This window comes from Misgurnus anguillicaudatus, chromosome 20 (assembly GCF_027580225.2).
Source record: "Misgurnus anguillicaudatus chromosome 20, ASM2758022v2, whole genome shotgun sequence".
NCBI lineage: Eukaryota > Metazoa > Chordata > Actinopteri > Cypriniformes > Cobitidae > Misgurnus > Misgurnus anguillicaudatus.
Window position 1 is genome coordinate 9579608 of NC_073356.2, and position 18960 is coordinate 9598567.

The 18960-nt window shown below is 39.9% G+C and overlaps 1 protein-coding gene and 1 long non-coding RNA gene across 2 annotated transcripts; one reads left to right on the forward strand and one right to left on the reverse strand.

Moving 5' to 3' along the window:
• Positions 1-1359: 1359 nt before the first annotated feature.
• LOC129454572 (uncharacterized) lies at positions 1360-12381 on the reverse strand. The gene is made up of 3 exons (XM_073858082.1): positions 12050-12381; positions 2826-2937; positions 1360-2012 (listed from the first exon to the last, which is right to left on the reverse strand). The coding sequence occupies exons 2-3, from the start codon at positions 2867-2869 to the stop codon at positions 1421-1423; spliced, it is 636 nt and encodes a 211-aa protein (XP_073714183.1). The 5' UTR covers positions 2870-2937; positions 12050-12381; the 3' UTR covers positions 1360-1420.
• A 1489-nt stretch (positions 12382-13870) lies between these two features.
• LOC141351409 (uncharacterized) lies at positions 13871-16755 on the forward strand. The gene is made up of 3 exons (XR_012359669.1): positions 13871-16134; positions 16411-16477; positions 16600-16755. It is a non-coding gene; the product is annotated as an uncharacterized lncRNA (long non-coding RNA).
• Positions 16756-18960: the final 2205 nt, after the last annotated feature.

Below are 18960 nucleotides of genomic sequence, written 5' to 3' on the forward strand. Positions count from 1 at the left end.
TGAAATATGAAATATAACTAGTTTTAACAAACATGCCATATTAGAAACATTACTGCCGTGCATTTTGAGGCAAAACAAAGGACACTGATATGGTTTAAGATATGTCAGTGCACGTTGTTTTCAGTTTGAACAGGAGGTCATACATTTATTTTAGTCTACAACTAGTCTAATCCCTGTCCTGGATACCACCCCATACTGTTTAGAACAAAAGCCAAAATTACATTAAGATTTTGTAAAAATTCTATGCAAAATGTTTGTTACTTTGTAATTTGGCTAAAAGTAAGTTCTGTGTTTAAACAATATACTCATGTTACAGAGGGAATAAGGGTGTTTGGGTATAGCAAGGAACCGTAATTTGTGAGTTCCCAAAATACTAAATTAATAACACTATGAATTCAATAATGCAACAACTAGGCATGTGGCCAACCATTACAATAAAGAGTTCCAAAAAACATACGTAAAAAGGAATGGATAGTGCAAAAATGTCACATTATTTAGAATTATGTCACTCAGGCACAAATCGTTTTTGACAAAATAAAACATTTATTTTTTAGAATGATCTGCAATTTGCAAATACAATCAGAAACACTGGTTCAAATAAGTCACAATGACAGTAGTGCAACTGCATGGTAGTGCAAAAACATTTAGGAGACGTTTTAAAATGTATTTCTTACCAAAAAACAAAATATACAGCTGAAATGGCATACACATGAAATTAGATTGTATTCAGACACTGTAGTGCAAATAAGTCACAATGACTGAAGTTTAAGTGAACAGTTGTGCAAATTGACATTAAATATACATTTGGCACTATATATCTTGAATGTATAAACAGTAACAGTAATTTAAATTAAATGATATACAATAGACATCGATTGGTATGAACAAGTACTGTCAGAGCACCCAAAATTTGGAGGGATTTGAGAGGTGACCTGATGTAGGACACAGGCGACTGGTAGGGTAATGTAAAGAAAACAATAAACAGATAAAATGGTATGTATATGAGGTCAGATTTTAGTCAGAAACTGTAGTGCATAAGTCACAAGGACAGAAGTTGAAGTTAATGGTAGTGCAATAAACATGTATCAACTATACATGTTCAACTATACAAAAAAAATTAAAGGGTATAAAATAACCATCAACCGGTGTCACCATGAACTGGCAGAGCGGCCATAGTTTGTTTGAAGCTGAGGGGTGACATGATGGTATGACACAGGCAATTTTTACAGGAAATTTAAATAAAACATAGATGAAAGGCATATACCAGAAAATAGATTATTATCGGAAACTGTAGTGCAAATAAGTCAAAGACAGAAGTTCAAGTTAACAGTAGTGCAAATAATCTATGAAATTAACATGTTCAACAATATTTATCGGATGCTTGAACAATAAAAAACAAAAAAATGTGTACAATAACCATTTAACAGTGTGGCCCAGTACTGGCAGAGTGGCCATAGTTTGTTGGGGTCTGAGGGGTGACCTGATGATACGACACAGGCGACTGATTTGAAAATAAGGAAGAGGACTGTCCAAACTCAGCATCATGCAGCAGCTGATGTATCTTTAGTTTGACTGAAGACTGTTGTGCTGGAGACAATCTTCTAAGTGTTGGTACCAAGCCGAGAGCAAACAAGTAATTGTCATCTTTCTGTTGCTCTTTTCGTTGATCTCTGCGCTCCTCTTTCTCTCTTTTGCGCTTTTCCTTCTCTCTTTTTCGTTCCTCCTTCTCTCTTTTTCGTTCCTCGTTCTCGTTTTCCGTGGTTTCCTTGGATAAGAGGTACCTCTCCAAGAAGTCTGGTGTCTCGGACCGTTTTCTTTTTGTTGATTTCGACCTTGTCATACTTGGGCTGGTGCTGGATGATTCTCTAGGCGAGCTGGTGATGGGTGATCCTGTTGATGTGCTGGCGATAGATGAGCTGGAACATGTGCTTGCTGTTGCCTCCTCACTGTCACTCACATCATCTTGGACCTCCACTCCACCCATGTTTACATCAGAAACATTGCTGTGAACACTGTAAAGATAAATTAAGTTTACATCAGTCTTTCACACTGTGGCCCATACCACACTATCCATCCACAAAAATACTCCTACGGTCAATGTTTGATAACAAGTGAACATGTCAGGAAGATTATTGGCAATACATTACATATCGTTAAGCCCACACAGCTAAACAGGTGAAAAAGTAGTACACTTCCATAATATTTTACTTAATATCCTACAAATTACACCATGGGGTGGTTTCCCAGACAGGAATTTGCTTAAGTCAGGACATTTTATAGCACATTTTAGTTAATAGTTATGGTGTCTCAAAATAGCACTGTGAAGAACACTTAGATGTCCTTAAAATTATCTTACATAGACGCTTTTATATAGATGGTGCCGTAATGAGTTAACTGTTTTAAACATTTACTAGGTCCCCAGCCAAAGCATAAACACATATGGTAGTTTATTTCGTAATTTATTAGTCCTAGACTAAAACAAATTTAATAGCAGTCAAAACTGAAAACAACTTGCACGGACACACTCCAAAATACATGAGTGCCCTCCGCCTTGGCCCAAAATGCACCCATGCAATGCACCTACCAAGGCGTGTTTGATAAAAACTAGTATTTCCTAATTAAACTGAGGCCTACTCATGGATTAAACCTTGACTAGGCCTCAGTTTAATTAGGAAATACTAGTTTAGATAATCCCTTGCTGGAAAACCACCCCATAGTACAGCAAGGACAAAATTAGTGCGCGAAAATAGAGCACTTTAAATACACTTTGGAGCTGTACTTTTTTACCTGGGTATGTATTGTATGTTATAATATGTATTACGTACCTTCGAAATTCAGTTGATGTCGCGAGGAACTCCATCACCTTCATGAACTTCCACGGCTTCTTATCTTTAGCGGCCTGTCCACTTTTGCATTCATCATCACGTTTTTTTCTTATACAGTAGTGTTCAAAATAATAGCAGTACAATGTGACTAACCAGAATAATCAAGGTTTTTAGTATATTTTTTATTGCTACGTGGCAAACAAGTTACCAGTAGGTTCAGTAGATTCTCAGAAAACAAACAAGACCCAACATTCATGATATGCACGCTCTTAAGGCTGTGCAATTGGGCAATTAGTTGAAAGGGGTGTGTTCAAAAAAATAGCAGTGTGGCATTCAATCACTGAGGTCATCAATTTTGTGAAGAAACAGGTGTGAATCAGGTGGCCCCTATTTAAGGATGAAGCCAACACTTGTTCAACATGCATTTGAAAGCTGAGGAAAATGGGTCGTTCAAGACATTGTTCAGAAGAACAGCGTACTTTGATTAAAAAGTTGATTGGAGAGGGGAAAACCTATAAAGAGGTGCAAAAAATGATAGGCTGTTCAGCTAAAATGATCTCCAATGCCTTAAAATGGAGAGCAAAACCAGAGAGACGTGGAAGAAAACGGAAGACAACCATCAAAATGGATAGAAGAATAACCAGAATGGCAAAGGCTCAGCCAATGATCACCTCCAGGATGATCAAAGACAGTCTGGAGTTACCTGTAAGTACTGTGACAGTTAGAAGACGTCTGTGTGAAGCTAATCTATTTTCAAGAATCCCCTGCAAAGTCCCTCTGTTAAAAAAAAGGCATGTGCAGAAGAGGTTACAATTTGCCAAAGAACACATCAACTGGCCTAAAGAGAAATGGAGGAACATTTTGTGGACTTGTAGTGGAGGACTTTTATTATGCTTTTATTTTCATATTATTATGTTTTATTTTTCATCCTATTTTTCATTTTTTAATTACAATCATAAGCTCATAAATTGTGATTCATATGGAGATCATGTTTTTCTGCTAACGTACAGAATTATGCTCTTTCTGTCTTTTGAGCAAAGTACAATGTCCAAGGACTTAAACATCATGTACTGAGAACAAGACATACGTTTTATGATTTCACTAGATTTGTGTTTAACTGTTCATGTTCTTAATCACTGACAAATTGAAGCTTATCTTCTAAATGACGTAGAAACTGATGACTACACATGTTTCAGCATCTTACTATAAATGTGTGTTCAACCTTGTAATCGGGGCTCTTAGGTTTTTAAACTTCTAGCACCATGGGGGTGAGAGCCTATTCTGCAGAATATATAAAATTCAGACAAAGAAAATTCTGTCGACAGTGTGTCTGTGTGATCCTTGACTTTGACTCTTAGTGAGTATTATTTGATGCGGCTAAAATTCCACGACAATAATGGCGACGAGGATGCGGATTCCACAGCTGAAGACTCCAGAAGGTTTGGGAGAGACTGACTGATCACCCCTGAGACAAGAGGTCTCGGGCTCCGTACCCCAGGCCTAAGGGAAGGGAGAGTCTCAACCATTTCTGAAGTCAAAGCTGACGGAATCTGAAAAAGAACCGTTGTGGTGGCATCTGAATAGATAATACGGTAAGCGTTATTTCGTTCGTGACCATGGGTCAGGGTAATTCGAAAGGGAGTACAAAGTCAATGGATCTGGAAAATGGCGTGTATGCTCGAGTGATCAAATCAAAGGGCACGGGGCGTTGGAAAGCATAAAATCTGGGAGAAAAGGTATGATTTTCCTCCTAAAGGAACACTGAGTGTAAAAGCACTCATTTTATTAAGGGAAAAGATCATTGCGGATGGCAGAGAAATGAGAGCACAGAGTAAGATAAAGACCAAGGACGAACTGACTCAGACTAAGTCAGAGCTAAACATTAAGCAAATGTTTTTCCTACATCAGATTCATTACATGATGAACCTAACTTTCTTTTTTCCTTCTCCCTATGCACCTGCACGTACCCCACCTGGGGTACATTTCCAATACACAAGGGTACCGCTTCTGGACGCTGACCTCCAACCCCCTCCACAAAGTCGCCCTCCACCACCACCTGCTCAACAAATCGCACAGATACAACAACCAGCTCAACAAGCCGCACAGATACAGCCAGCACGACAAACACCACCTTCTGCACCCCCACCACCGCCGATGCAAGAACTACCACGTGGACCAGAATCAGAGATCATCCACATCCTTGACAGGACAAAGATGATGTTCAGATAAACACGGAACGGGAGGCAAGGCCTAAGGAAACAGCAGAGAAGCCGTTCACCAGAGAAACAGCTATCTTCAGCTTTTGCCAAGATAGGAGAATGGGCACAGCCACAACATAACAACGCAATTTCTCTTCGCAAGGACAACGCTCCCGAGAGAACGGGCAGCAGAGAGAATGAGAGAAGAGGAGAGGAGATCCGAAAGAAAATGTTTGCTGGTATTGCGGACAGAAAGGACATTTGAAAAACCAATGTTTCCATTTCCTGAAAACTAAAGGGACACCGGAATCCCAAGGGAGCGCGGGAAACCTGCCGGTGTGTAAAGAAAGGGGCGACTGAAGCCAGGAGGGGGAAGGGGAGCATCGTACGGAGGCGGGTAAGTCCAATCTTGTTTTTTCTGCGGTTCAAATGCCATATTATCTGCTTGCTGATTCTGATTTTCTGATGTGTGTGGTAGGGAAAGGAATGCTCTGTGCAATGAAGAACTTGCTTTGCTTGAAATTGACCGAGAGGCATACTCTAAATTGCCTCTCGAAGAAATAATGGTTGAGGGACAGGCTCTGTTGTTTATGGTGGACTCTGGCGCGACTAACTCTGTCATACGCAAAGATGAATTCCCATTTGTCACCTTGAGTGGGCAGTTTAACTCATCTATGAGTGCTACGGGGCATATAGTGAGGGAAGAATTTACTGCTCCACTCTGTTGTATGCATGACAGTAACGAGTTTATGCATATGTTCCTCTTATCTGACGCGTGTCCGGTAAACCTCAACGGGAGGGATTTGATGTGTAAAATTAATGCTAGCATCTTATGTAACAACCAAGGCCTGAATATTTCTTGTTGGGATCCCAGAATGTCATCTATGTGTGTGTCTCTGTTGTATGTGTATGAATGGGCCTTTCAGAGTGAAGAGTTGCATGCTGAAGGGAAGATAAGATTGCCACAAGCCAGCGAGGTCATTCCAGCTTATAACATGCATTTCACAGCTCAACAGAGAGAGAGTGGGTAGAGAAATAGTTCTCTGTAAAAACAGAAGGTTTGACTATAACACAAATATATGCTGGAATGACTAATGGTGTGTGGCACTCGTTAAATTGACAGAAAAGCAAGAACAAATTTTTGATGTTGAAATTTCGATACCCCCCAGGTGAATTTGCAAAGGCCTGCAGCGAGGCAGTTGATTGGGAAATGTTGTCAGATAACATGCAGTTCTCAGAGCAGATAACAGCACACAGGAGAAGTTGTGTTTTTTTTTCATTGCTGAGAGAGAGAGAGTTATAATACAGAAAGCTGTTTCTGCAGATTCAAATTTACAAAACATTTTGCCAGCACACATGACGTGTGCTAGCATTGATTTACCGCAAGAGGTTCTTGACAAAGTACCTGACTACCTGGGGGATAAAGATAAATATGATGTGGGTTTGATTAAAGGGTGTAAACCAGTAGTTATCACCCAAAAGAGTGATTACAGACCATGCAAACCTCAATACCCTCTGAAAAGGGAGGCGCTTGAGAGAATAAGGCCAGTATTTGAGGCCTTATTGGAGAAAGGGATAATTGTTCCCTGCCCACACTCACCTGTAAGAACACCCATTTTTCCTGTACAAAAGGTCAGAGAAGCAGGTCAGCCCACAGAGTGGAGGTTTGTTCAAGATCTTCAAGCAGTAAATGCTGCGGTACAAGCAAGGGCACCTAATGTGCCAAACCCTTACACAATTGTCTCACAGATACCAGCTGACAGCCAGTGGTTTTCTGGAGTGAGGAGCGTAGTGGATATTTCGAATGCATTTTTCAGTGTTCCTGTCCATCCTGATAGCCAGTTTTTGGTTTGCTTTTACATTTGAGGGGTATAGCGAGAGCCCCACGATTTATAACTCCGCCTTGCATTGTTCATTACAGACACTTGTGTTGGATGATGATGTTGCTTTATTGCAGTACGTGGATGACCTCTTGGTGGCGGCACCGACTCAGCAGTCGTGCACAGACAACACCATATGGCTGCTCACACATCTAGCTGAGGAGGGCCACAAGGTCAACCCCAAAAAGGTACAGTGCTCTGTCCAGAAAGTAACCTTTCTAGGACACGAAATTACACCAATGGGTAAGTCTCTCTCTCTAAAGAGAATAGAGGCGATAGCTAACATACCAAAACCCATTACAAAGAAACAAGTGATGTCATTTTTGGGTATGTGAATTTGCAAAGGCCTGCAGCGAGGCAGTTGATTGGGAAATGTTGTCAGATAACATGCAGTTCTCAGAGCAGATAACAGCACACAGGAGAAGTTGTGTTTTTTTTCATTGCTGAGAGAGAGAGAGTTATAATACAGAAAGCTGTTTCTGCAGATTCAAATTTACAAAACATTTTGCCAGCACACATGACGTGTGCTAGCATTGATTTACCGCAAGAGGTTCTTGACAAAGTACCTGACTACCTGGGGGCTAAAGATAAATATTATGTGGGTTTGATTAAAGGGTGTAAACCAGTAGTTATCACCCAAAAGAGTGATTACAGACCATGCAAACCTCAATACCCTCTGAAAAGGGAGGCGCTTGAGGGAATAAGGCCAGTATTTGAGGCCTTATTGGAGAAAGGGATAATTGTTCCCTGCCCACACTCACCTGTAAGAACACCCATTTTTCCTGTACAAAAGGTCAGAGAAGCAGGTCAGCCCACAGAGTGGAGGTTTGTTCAAGATCTCCAAGCAGTAAATGCTGCGGTACAAGCAAGGGCACCTAATGTGCCAAACCCTTACACAATTGTCTCACAGATACCAGCTGACAGCCAGTGGTTTTCTGGAGTGAGGAGCGTAGTGGATATTTCGAATGCATTTTTCAGTGTTCCTGTCCATCCTGATAGCCAGTTTTTGGTTTGCATTTGAGGGGTATAGCGAGAGCCCCACGATTTATAACTCCGCCTTGCATTGTTCATTACAGACACTTGTGTTGGATGATGATGTTGCTTTATTGCAGTACGTGGATGACCTCTTGGTGGCGGCACCGACTCAGCAGTCGTGCACAGACAACACCATATGGCTGCTCACACATCTAGCTGAGGAGGGCCACAAGGTCAACCCCAAAAAGGTACAGTGCTCTGTCCAGAAAGTAACCTTTCTAGGACACGAAATTACACCAATGGGTAAGTCTCTCTCTCTAAAGAGAATAGAGGCGATAGCTAACATACCAAAACCCATTACAAAGAAACAAGTGATGTCATTTTTGGGTATAACATCTTATTGCAGGACTTTTATTGCTAACTATTCTGAGATGCAACAACCATTGCATGACATGATTTATTAAAAACCATTAAGATGGACAGAGAGGGCTGAACGGCATTTGTGGAACTAAAACAGACATTACAGCAGGCACCCACTTTGGGGCTGCCATATCCAAAAAAAGCCTTTTGTTCAAATGGTGGATGAAAGAAATGGCTGTATGACATCTGTTTTGTTGCAAGAACATGGTGACAAGTTGAGACCAGTTGCATATTTTTCAGGTCGCCTTGATGCGGTTGCCAGGGGCCTACCAGGATGTCTCAGGGCAGTGGCACCTGCAGAGAAAGCAGTACAAGCCAGCAGTGAGTTTGTGGGTTACGCACAGCTGGGGCTGTTGGTTCCTCACTCTGTGTCTCACATACTGCTTGAACAGCGCACATCTCACTTGTCTGCAGCAAGGTGGCTGCGTTATTCCTGTGCATTGTTACAAATGTCTAATGTCACAGTTGAAAGATGTACAGTTCTGAACCAGCATCGCTCATGACTACTAACACAAACTGTTTTCTTACACAGATCTCCCAAGGAAATGAAGCTGAGACAGCACAGGAGTAATTAATAAGAATGCAAACTTCTCCTCTTTCAACAGAAATAGCTCTATGGAAGTCGTGTGGAGCTACCAAAACTCCTGAAGGGATTTGGATGGGTCCAAATCAAAAACCCTGCTTACCTAAACACTTTTTCCCATTTTGCTAGGTTGACACATGGCTTAGACCACGTGTCCAAAGGAGGAATGCTGACAGCCATGGCACAAAATTGTTTCACAAAGGGTTTTTCTCCTGTAGCGCAGAGACATTGTGAAAACTGTCATATATGTCTGGGTAATAATGTTGCAAGAGGGGTAAAAACTGCACCTATGGGGCATCCCATTCCTGAGGGACCATTCACACATGTAATGATGGATTACATTGAATTGACACCAGCAGAAGGTAAACGTTACTGTTTGGTGATGACAGAAATGTTTTCGAAGTGGACTGAAGCCACGCCCACCAAACATGCAGACAGTGCTGGGGTGACAAAAATGTTGTTGAAAGACATTATTCCCAGATGGGGAATCCCAAACAAAATTTCCAATGATAATGGAGCACACTTCACTGCTCAGGTGGTGAAAGATGTGGGTAAATTTTTGCAAATAAATTTGACCAATCACTGCGCCTACCACCCACAAAGTGGGAGTGCAGTGGAAAAAGAGAATGGCACCACCAAGGCAAAACTAAGCAAAATGTGTGAAGAAACAAAATTGAATTGGGTTCAGTGCTTACCACTGGTACTCATGTACATGAGAATGAGGGTCAGAGACCGAACAAAATTGTCCCCTTTTTTTGAAATACTTTTTTGGAAGACCCCCACATATGGGGTGGGAACCACACAGGGCGACAGGTGATACCCTTCGAAATGAAAATTACATGTTGCGGTATTGTATTTCTATGTCTTCTATTCTTCAAAATATCTCAAAACAGGTTAAAGCAGCACTACCACGCCCCGCAGAGGGACCTTTGCACAACATCAAACCAGTAGATTTTGTGTTGGTGAAAAACCTGAGGAGGAAATCCTGGAAGGCGAGACGGTGGGAGGGGCCATTTCAGGTTCTGCTGACGACTCACACCGCCGTGAAGGTCGCGGAGCGTGCCACCTGGGTGCACGTTGCCCATTGCCAGAGGGTTGGTCCTGGACTGCAAGGTGTAAACCAAAGGGAGGACGGCTAGTCGACTGCTACGGACCACTTTTTCGTATTGGTGGGAACCACAGATACCTGTATTACTGCAAGTTTATACAAAGAATGACACGAGAGAACTGCAACAGCTCACAAGGTATTGGAGGACGACTCCAGTATTCTGGGTTTGGTTTGGACACACGCACACGACATCTTTAATGTGGGTAATCGACACGACGCTTGCAGCTTAATAACTGTAATTACAACACCAGCTTTGAGACCCCACATTAATTTAGACACTAAGATAATTTCATTCAAAACAAGAAAGCAGGATAGCTTGGCACGACTGCACTGTGTGGTCCTACCAAACCCGAACCTACAAAGGAAATTAATCAACAAGGGCTCACGACCCCAACTCTAACTGTGCTCAGGGCTCACGACCCCAACTCTAACTGTGCTCAATCCGGAATCATCAAGGGCTAACGACCCCAACTCTAACTGTGCTCAATTTCTTCAAGAAAACGAAATATTTTTCTTCTTTCAAAAATGAGGTTCATGTTCATACTATGTGTGTGTGCATTTTTGCTTTTGCAACTGCACAGAACTATATGTACACTATGGTTAAGGGTAATAACCAGAGCTACGTAACGATGACAGTAAATGAAGTTATGAATAAATCATAAAAAGGGAGGAGTGTAGTGGAGGACTTTTATTATGCTTTTATTTTCATATTATTATGTTTTATTTTTCATCCTATTTTTCATTTTTTAATTACAATCATAAGCTCATAAATTGTGATTCATATGGAGATCATGTTTTTCTGCTAACGTACAGAATTATGCTCTTTCTGTCTTTTGAGCAAAGTACAATGTCCAAGGACTTAAACATCATGTACTGAGAACAAGACATACGTTTTATGATTTCACTAGATTTGTGTTTAACTGTTCATGTTCTTAATCACTGACAAATTGAAGCTTATCTTCTAAATGACGTAGAAACTGATGACTACATGTTTCAGCATCTTACTATAAATGTGTGTTCAACCTTGTAATCGGGGCTCTTAGATTTTTAAACTTCTAGCACCATGGGGGTGAGAGCCTATTCTGCAGAATATATAAAATTCAGACAAAGAAAATTCTGTCGACAGTGTGTCTGTGTGATCCTTGACTTTGACTCTTAGTGAGTATTATTTGATGCGGCTAAAATTCCACGACAGACTGATGAGAGTAAAATTGTTCTTTTTGGGTCCAAGGGCCACAGGCAGTTTGTGAGACGACCCCCAAACTCTGAATTCAAGCCACAGTACACAGTGAAGACAGTGAAGCATGGAGGTGCAAGCATCATGATATGGGCATGTTTCTCCTACTATGGTGTTGGGCCTATTTATCGCATACCAGGGGTCATGGATCAGTTTGCATATGTTAAAATACTTGAAGAGGTCATGTTGCCCTATGTTGAAGAGGACATGCCCTTGAAATGGTTGTTTCAACAAGACAATGACCCAAAACACACTAGTAAACGGGCAAAGTCTTGATTCCAAACCAACAAAATTAATGTTATGGAGTGCCCGGCCCAATCTCCAGACCTTAATCCAATTGAGAACTTGTGGGGTGATATCAAAAATGCTGTTTCTGAAGCAAAACCAAGAAATGTGAATGAATTGTGGAATGTTGTTAAAGAATCATGGAGTGGAATAACAGCTGAGAGGTGCCACAAGTTGGTTGACTCCATGCCACACAGATGTCAAGCAGTTTAAAAAAACTGTGGTCATACAACTAAATATCAGTTTAGTATTTCACAGGATTGCTAAATCCCAGAAAAAAAAATGTTTGTACAAAATAGTTTTGAGTTTGTACAGTCAAAGGTAGACACTGCTATTTTTTGAACACACCCCTTTCAACTAATTGCCGAATTGCACAGCCTTAAGAGCGTGCATATCATGAATGCTGGGTCTTGTTTGTTTTCTGAGAATCTACTGAACCTACTGGTAACTTGTTTGCCACGTAGCAATAAAAAATATACTAAAAACCTTGATAATTCTGGTTAGTCACATTGTACTGCTATTATTTTGAACAATACTGTATATGTATCACGTAAGCTTTTCCACTTCTGTTTAACCTCATCCACTATAGCAAACAAAGCATGTTGGTCAAAAGTTAATGGATAAAACTTGCACGCTAATGAACACGAAACAAAAAATTAATGGAAATTAAACTCACCATTGAATCCCATTTGCTCGGCAATTCGTCTCCATAACAACTCCCTCTTGTCGATGTTTTTATAGTCGCTGTTTCGTTTGTCGTACAGCTCTTTGTTTTCGGAAACCAAAGAGACCAACAACTCCACGTTCATCTTGCCTCGCTGCATCTTCTTTGTCTGCTCACCTCTTCAACGTGGTATCAAGGTGTGCTCTTGCAAGACCGTCTTGTGCTTGAGCACCACCAAGTCGTGTTTTGGACTTGTAACTTCAACAGCTCGTGAACAAAAGCGCCAATCTCATTGGTCAGACAACTTTTAACGCGCCGCGTCAAACCAAAAAAATGCGCCCCAGGCGTTTTTCTGAAAATGACGCTTTTGCGCCTCGCGCTTTTCGCGTCGGTGTGCCCAGTTACATTGGCGTTCGTTCTTGAGTCACGAGACGTTAAACGTCGACGATAAACGCGCACGAAAAACGTCCCGTGTGTAAAGACCTTAAAGCATAATCTAGTGTAGGAGTCAGTATAGTGATAATCAGAGGTGGAAAAAGTAATAAAATATTGTACTCAAGTAAATGTAAAGTTACTTGTCTAAAAATCTACTCAAGTAAAAGTAAAAAGTAAGTCATTTTAACTTTACTCAGAGTAAAAGGGAATATACATCTCAAACTAGTTGTTTTTAATTGTAGGAACATCTTTACAATTAAAGTGCAATAACAAAAAGTTAATAAAATAAAAAGCTTTTTTAATGTAAGAAACATTTATGGAATGTTTAATGATTTGTACATGTGAGTTATGCACTTTTGAAGGTGGTCAGCAGCTTGTAAATACAATCACTATAGTAAGGTTGTAATTGATGTATTCCTGGTAACATACATTATTTTATTAAACTATATATAGTTTAAATGAGCATATAATGAGATGAGTGCCATGTCTATATACATTTGACACGTTTATTATCTTCTTACTTCCCTGACCTGGGTACCTGATGTCAGACCTTTATTCTTCTCTCTCTCTCTCTCTCTTTCTCTCTCTCTCTCTCTCTCTCTCGCTCTCTCTCTCGCGCTCTCTCTCTCGCTCTCTCTCTCTGCAATGTCTAATGACCTGCACACTCACGAGGACGTTTTGAAGTTGTGTTTGACTTGACACGAAGCTGCTAGACCTCGGAAGATAATGCGCATGGTATTAAAAAACGCGTTGTGCAATTTCGTACTTAAGAGCATGAATCCAACCTTTCATAGAAATGAAACACTTGCTTCGCGTCAGTGGAAAGTGGTCGCTTAAATATGACCAGGGGTTTCTTTCATAAGATTTGAACTGAGACGGGTCTGCATTAGCGCGCGCCTGTCTCGTCCGTCTCCATGGTTCTTTTTGCGCGTTCCCCCGGGCCCCGCCCATTTACATCTGTTGCGCGTCTTTATCACCTTGCTTTTTAAAATATTTTTTTACTCAGTAACGGATATGATTTAAAATGTAGCGAAGTACAATACTTTAAATAAAACATACTTAAGTAAAAGTAAAAGTACAGATTTTAAAAACTACTCAAAAAAGTAAAAATACACAAAAAAACTACTCAATTACAGTAACGTGAGTAAATGCAATTCGTTACTTTCCACCTCTGGTGATAATAAATAGTGTTATTATAGTAACACTTTTAGATCTTCTTGTCTGTTTTATAAAATAAAGTCTTAATACTGCTGACAAGATGTTTTTGTTAAATGTTTATTAGGGTTGCAAGATAAATCGCATGCGATTGTCACGTGCATCTAGTCAATAAAGCCAGTTCCTTGATAAGTAATAATTCACCAAAATGTGCTTTCAGTAATCAAAAGTGGTGAGTGACAGTGAAGTGGTTAATGATACGGTAAAAGTTATTACTGTAACTTATTAATGTAGCATTTTGAGAGTTTCTATAAGAAAGTAAATTATCTAAAAGAGAATGACATTTTTGGCAGAATTTGAACATGTATGTTTTCTGTAACTGCTTTAAAAATATTTTGTAATTTTAGAATTGCTAAACATGTCCTCTGAGTACCAAAGGAAGTGGAGACGATGAAGGGCAAGGGTTGATGCCTTAGTGGAACATGATAGCAGCTCTGAATCCAAGGGGCCAGTGGAGCCAGCCTAGGCGGGGGAGGGCAGTCCACTCGCAGAGGGATCAACATATGACGAATTACATCCTATGGAGGGCTGTAGTTCTTCCATCAGCACAGGAGCCGTGTCCATTAGGGGTGATACTGATGATGAACACAATTATGACACAGAGTCCACTGAAACTGAGTCTGAGCAGTTGGATGAGACTTCACATTCAACTGATGAAACACCTTCTCTCCATGTAGACTTGGCTAATTGGGCTACTGCTACAAACCAGACCCACATGGCATTAAATGAGCTTCTTTGTATGCTCAGACGCCATGGTCATAGACTTCCCAAAGATGCTAGAACCCTTCTTGATACTCCACAAGGAGTGCCAGTTCATAATAAATGCAATGGACAGTATATTTATTATGGTATTGAGCGTTACCTTGTTGAACACATTTCAAAAGAGACACTGCCAGGGCAAGTTGAACTGTGCTTTCATGTGGATGGCGTGCCACTGTTTAAATCAAGTCAAATGTGTTTCTGGCCCATTCTTGGTCAAATTTCGAACTGTCAGCCATTTATTGTAGCTCTGTATTATGGGTCCAGCAAGCCTGACCCTGTTGAGGAGTTTTTACAAGATTTCTTGGAGGAGTTGCAACAGCTCATCCAAAATGGAGTTTCATTCCAGAATGTGTTTCACACAGTTAAAGTGAAGGCAATCATCTGTGATGCACCAGCCAGGTCATTTCTAAAATGTATAAAAAGTCACAATAGTCTGCATGGATGTGAGCGATGTGTTGCAGTAGCACAAATGATCGAAAGGAGGGTAGTTTACTTAATGAAGGGTCCTTCTGATGGAAGAACAGATGAGGTATTCAACCGAGCTGGATACCCTGACCATCAAAAACATATCACCTCTTGTTACAGCTGGTATTCTGTGTGTAAAACAGTTCCCCCTTGATTACAAGCACCTAGTATGTCTTGGAGCCATGAAAAGGCTGCTGACATACTTGTGGCGTGGGCCAGTTATCTGCCTACTGAGTAAAGCTCAGAGAAAGCAAATACAAATGAACATTAGTCATTTGAAACAAGCTTTGCCTGCAGAGTTTTCAAGGAAGCCAAGAAGCATGGAAGACTTGGACAGGTGGAAAGCCACTGAGCTACGTCAGTTCATGCTCTACACAGGACCGTTAATCTTGAAGGATGTGCTTTCTAATGACCAGTACCACCACTTTCTTTGTCTGAGTCTTGGAATGAGCATTCTTTTGGATGAATCAGATGACAAGAGAGAGTACTATCTAGGATATGCACACAACATTCTGGAGCATTTTGTTGATAGCTCTGTGGATTTTTATGGACCCACCTTTCCAACATACAACATTCATTCAATCAAACACTTGTCAGATGATGCTGCAAACTTCCACTGCTCTTTGAATGATATTTCATGTTTTCCGTTTGAGAATCATTTACAGGTTATCAAAAAAATGGTGAGGAATGGCAAACAACCGCTAGTGCAAGTCACAAAAAGACTTGTTGAAAGACAATGTACTGAAAGACATGCCAGGCAAGCCCAAAGTACAACCAAGCTAACCGCAAAGATGCCTGACAACTGTGTGTTCGTGATGGATAATGCAGTGGGTTTTATTCAAGAGAAACGAAGCGATAGAACACTAAGGCTGGATGTGTTGAGGGAAACTGACTGTGACGGTCTTTTTGAAAAGCCATGCAACTCAAAACTCTTCAACATCATGTTTGTCAGCAGTGACTTCACAGTGGCAAAGCGAACACTGACAAACAGAGAAAACATCTACAAAAAGGCTGTGTGTCTTCCTTACAAAAAGGGTTACGCTATATTCCCTCTGTTGCACAAATCAGAATAAGTATACTTGGTAATTTGGAATTTTTAAATAATATTTTAAATGTTGCTTCATTATGGTTTGGAAAGGCACCTAACACACTAATTGGCAACAATCTTTTAATCTTGTGGTTAACGGTGGTCAGCATTATCTCACTTGGGTGTCATACTACAATTAACATTCTTTTGTATATACAATTACTAGCATGTATGATGCTAAATTATGTCCAATTGCTTTTTACTGTTGGAAAAAAATTATATAATTTAGTGTCCTGAAAGGTAAACTCTGTCCTGTTGTTTTATCCTTTAGATAATGGACAATCGGGGCGAAGCAAAAAGAACCAGAAAGAGGAAAGTCTTTCATGACTTTGTTAATGGTGCATTATTATTTAATGCTTTAAAACTGCTTTGGATTATCATTTGTTATGAAAGACAGTGCAAGACTGCATTATGTTAACCTGAAAGTGTCACACAAATTTATTTGTTTTATTTAATTTAGATTTGGAGCTTGAAAATGACAGTGATATGACTGACATTGAGCTTAGTCAAAGTCTCTTGCCAGCAAAAAAACGTGAGTTGCTTATTTTATTATTTTATTCAGCCTAATCAAAAAAATACCTTTTGTAGAATTTGAAATTATAGCCATTCAAAATGAGGGCTTTCAGTGGAAAAATTTATTTGGTCATGTGGTTTGATTGACTAATCATTGCATATTTAAAATTTTAAATAATGTTCTGTATTAAGTGCTTAACATAAGTGTTTAATTAACTTACTTTGCTTTTGTTTTGTACAAAGAAAAGCAGAATCGAATACCAGAAAAAATAAACCAGCTGTTCAGAGGACTGTCTCATATCCAGATCCTCCTCATAAATATAACTATTAAAAACCCAAGCCAGGTTAATGCATCAGTTTGAAAATACATTTAAACAAATTGGAGTTGTTATTTGTAGTTTTAATATCATTAATTACAATTTCATTTTTTGTACAGTTGTAGCTCAACACAAACAAAATAAAGATGCTGAACAATCGACACACAATAAAAAAAAAGGGTATGACAAACTGTAGATATGAATTGCGTAGATATGGTTTAAACACTGTACGTGTTAATGTTCTAATTTGTCATATGTCCTTGTTTGTGCTAAAGATCAAGTTTTGTGTCCAAACCCTTGGAGGAGACGTGCCCGACCCCTGACTTCTTCTACCCTTCATTAAGTTTTAAGTTTTTGATTGCTTAATATCATGTCGTATTACATCATTCTCATGTACAGGTAAAAATGTATTTCATAAGTCAGGGTTTTGCCTGAATGTCAACATAATATTTCAAAACTTTTATTTAAAATAGGGATGCATGCTCTTGATTTTTCATGGCCGATTTTTATACCAATTTTTGTAACAAGCAAATTGGCTGATTCCGATCCGATTTCTGATTTTCCGAGGCAACAAACAAGAAAGAATGAAAGTTTACATAAACAATATGTTTATTTGGTATTTAACAGGCTAAACTTGGTTTAGCTATTGAAAACAATAACTGTAACCATCTAAAATTAACAGCAGTAACTGTGCAGTAGGCTACGTTCAATACAAACATAAGTGGTTAAATGAGACCATGACATGGATGGTTGAGTGAGGGGTTGAATGTCTTGCCTGTTTTGCATTATCAACAGACTTTTGATACTTGGTGTTCTATCAGGTGATGAAGTTAAATGTCTGACCAAGTTTGTTGTGGCGAATGGAGGGCTTTCAGGTTTTATTTAAAAGTTTGGAGTGAGATAACATCTGTTAGGGGAGGAGCCCCTCTGCCCCACCAAGTTCTCAAGTTTTTGCTAGCAGTTCAATGTTACCTTTATTCATAACTGACCAGCACAAATATAAATTGGTAAGTCTGATAAAAAAGACAAATTTATCCCAAAAATCAATTGCTCTACATATTAAAAAATACAGTATGATTGCAGCACTTGCCATACACTTGCCATCAGCGTGTATTTTAAGCTGTGTTTAAGAGAGAGATAAGGTTACATGTTCAGTATTACAGTACATGGGAATAATAAATCGAATACATCTCTGGTCCTTTCATTAATTTCAGGAAGCCTCTACGTTAGTTTCAGGTAAGCTAAAGCTTCTGATTGCAAAGCAGTTGGAGAGTTTTTTAATAAATCCAGCATAATTTAACACGTATTTGGCTGTATTCAAGAAACCTGCGTTATTTACAGCATTTATCGGATCTTGCTCGTGGCGTCTTCTCCTCCAACAACAACTCCTCCCTTTCATCCTTACCGGCCCCGCACTCTTTCCGCTCGCTTCCAAGCGATCGCCGGATCAACGGGCCTGCAGACTCTTCAGGAGGTTTGTGTTTGTTGTTTCGTCTGTTGCGAAAGTGAGCTCGCCCCAAAATCAGTCTTCCTGCATCCTCAATCCTCTTTTTATGCTCCTTCCCATCATGCAAACCACCCAGTCAGCAATCGCTACGTCATTTCGCACACCTGCAGTTGATTTCACTTGATTTGGGGTTTCCCGAGGATACCCGGAAGTGACGGTGTTTGTGGAATTCGGTCCGGGTGGAACCTCTTCTCTTACTTTTGGTTCCGCCCTAAAAGTCACTCCGTGACGTGTGTGTGTGTGTGTGTGTGTGTGTGTGTAATATGTGAAGAGTTTGGTTCCAAAACGCGATAAACGCCATTTACAAAAAATAGTTACTGCCAAACTCAGTATTATACCAGGTCAGTATTTAAAAGTAAATTCTTAATTTTACACAAAATACAATATCCGTCGTGTTATTCTGTCATGTTTTCTCCCAAAACGCAATAAACGCCACTCCTCCTTTTCTCCAGAATGCAAAAAATCCGCTCAACAAATAACAGCG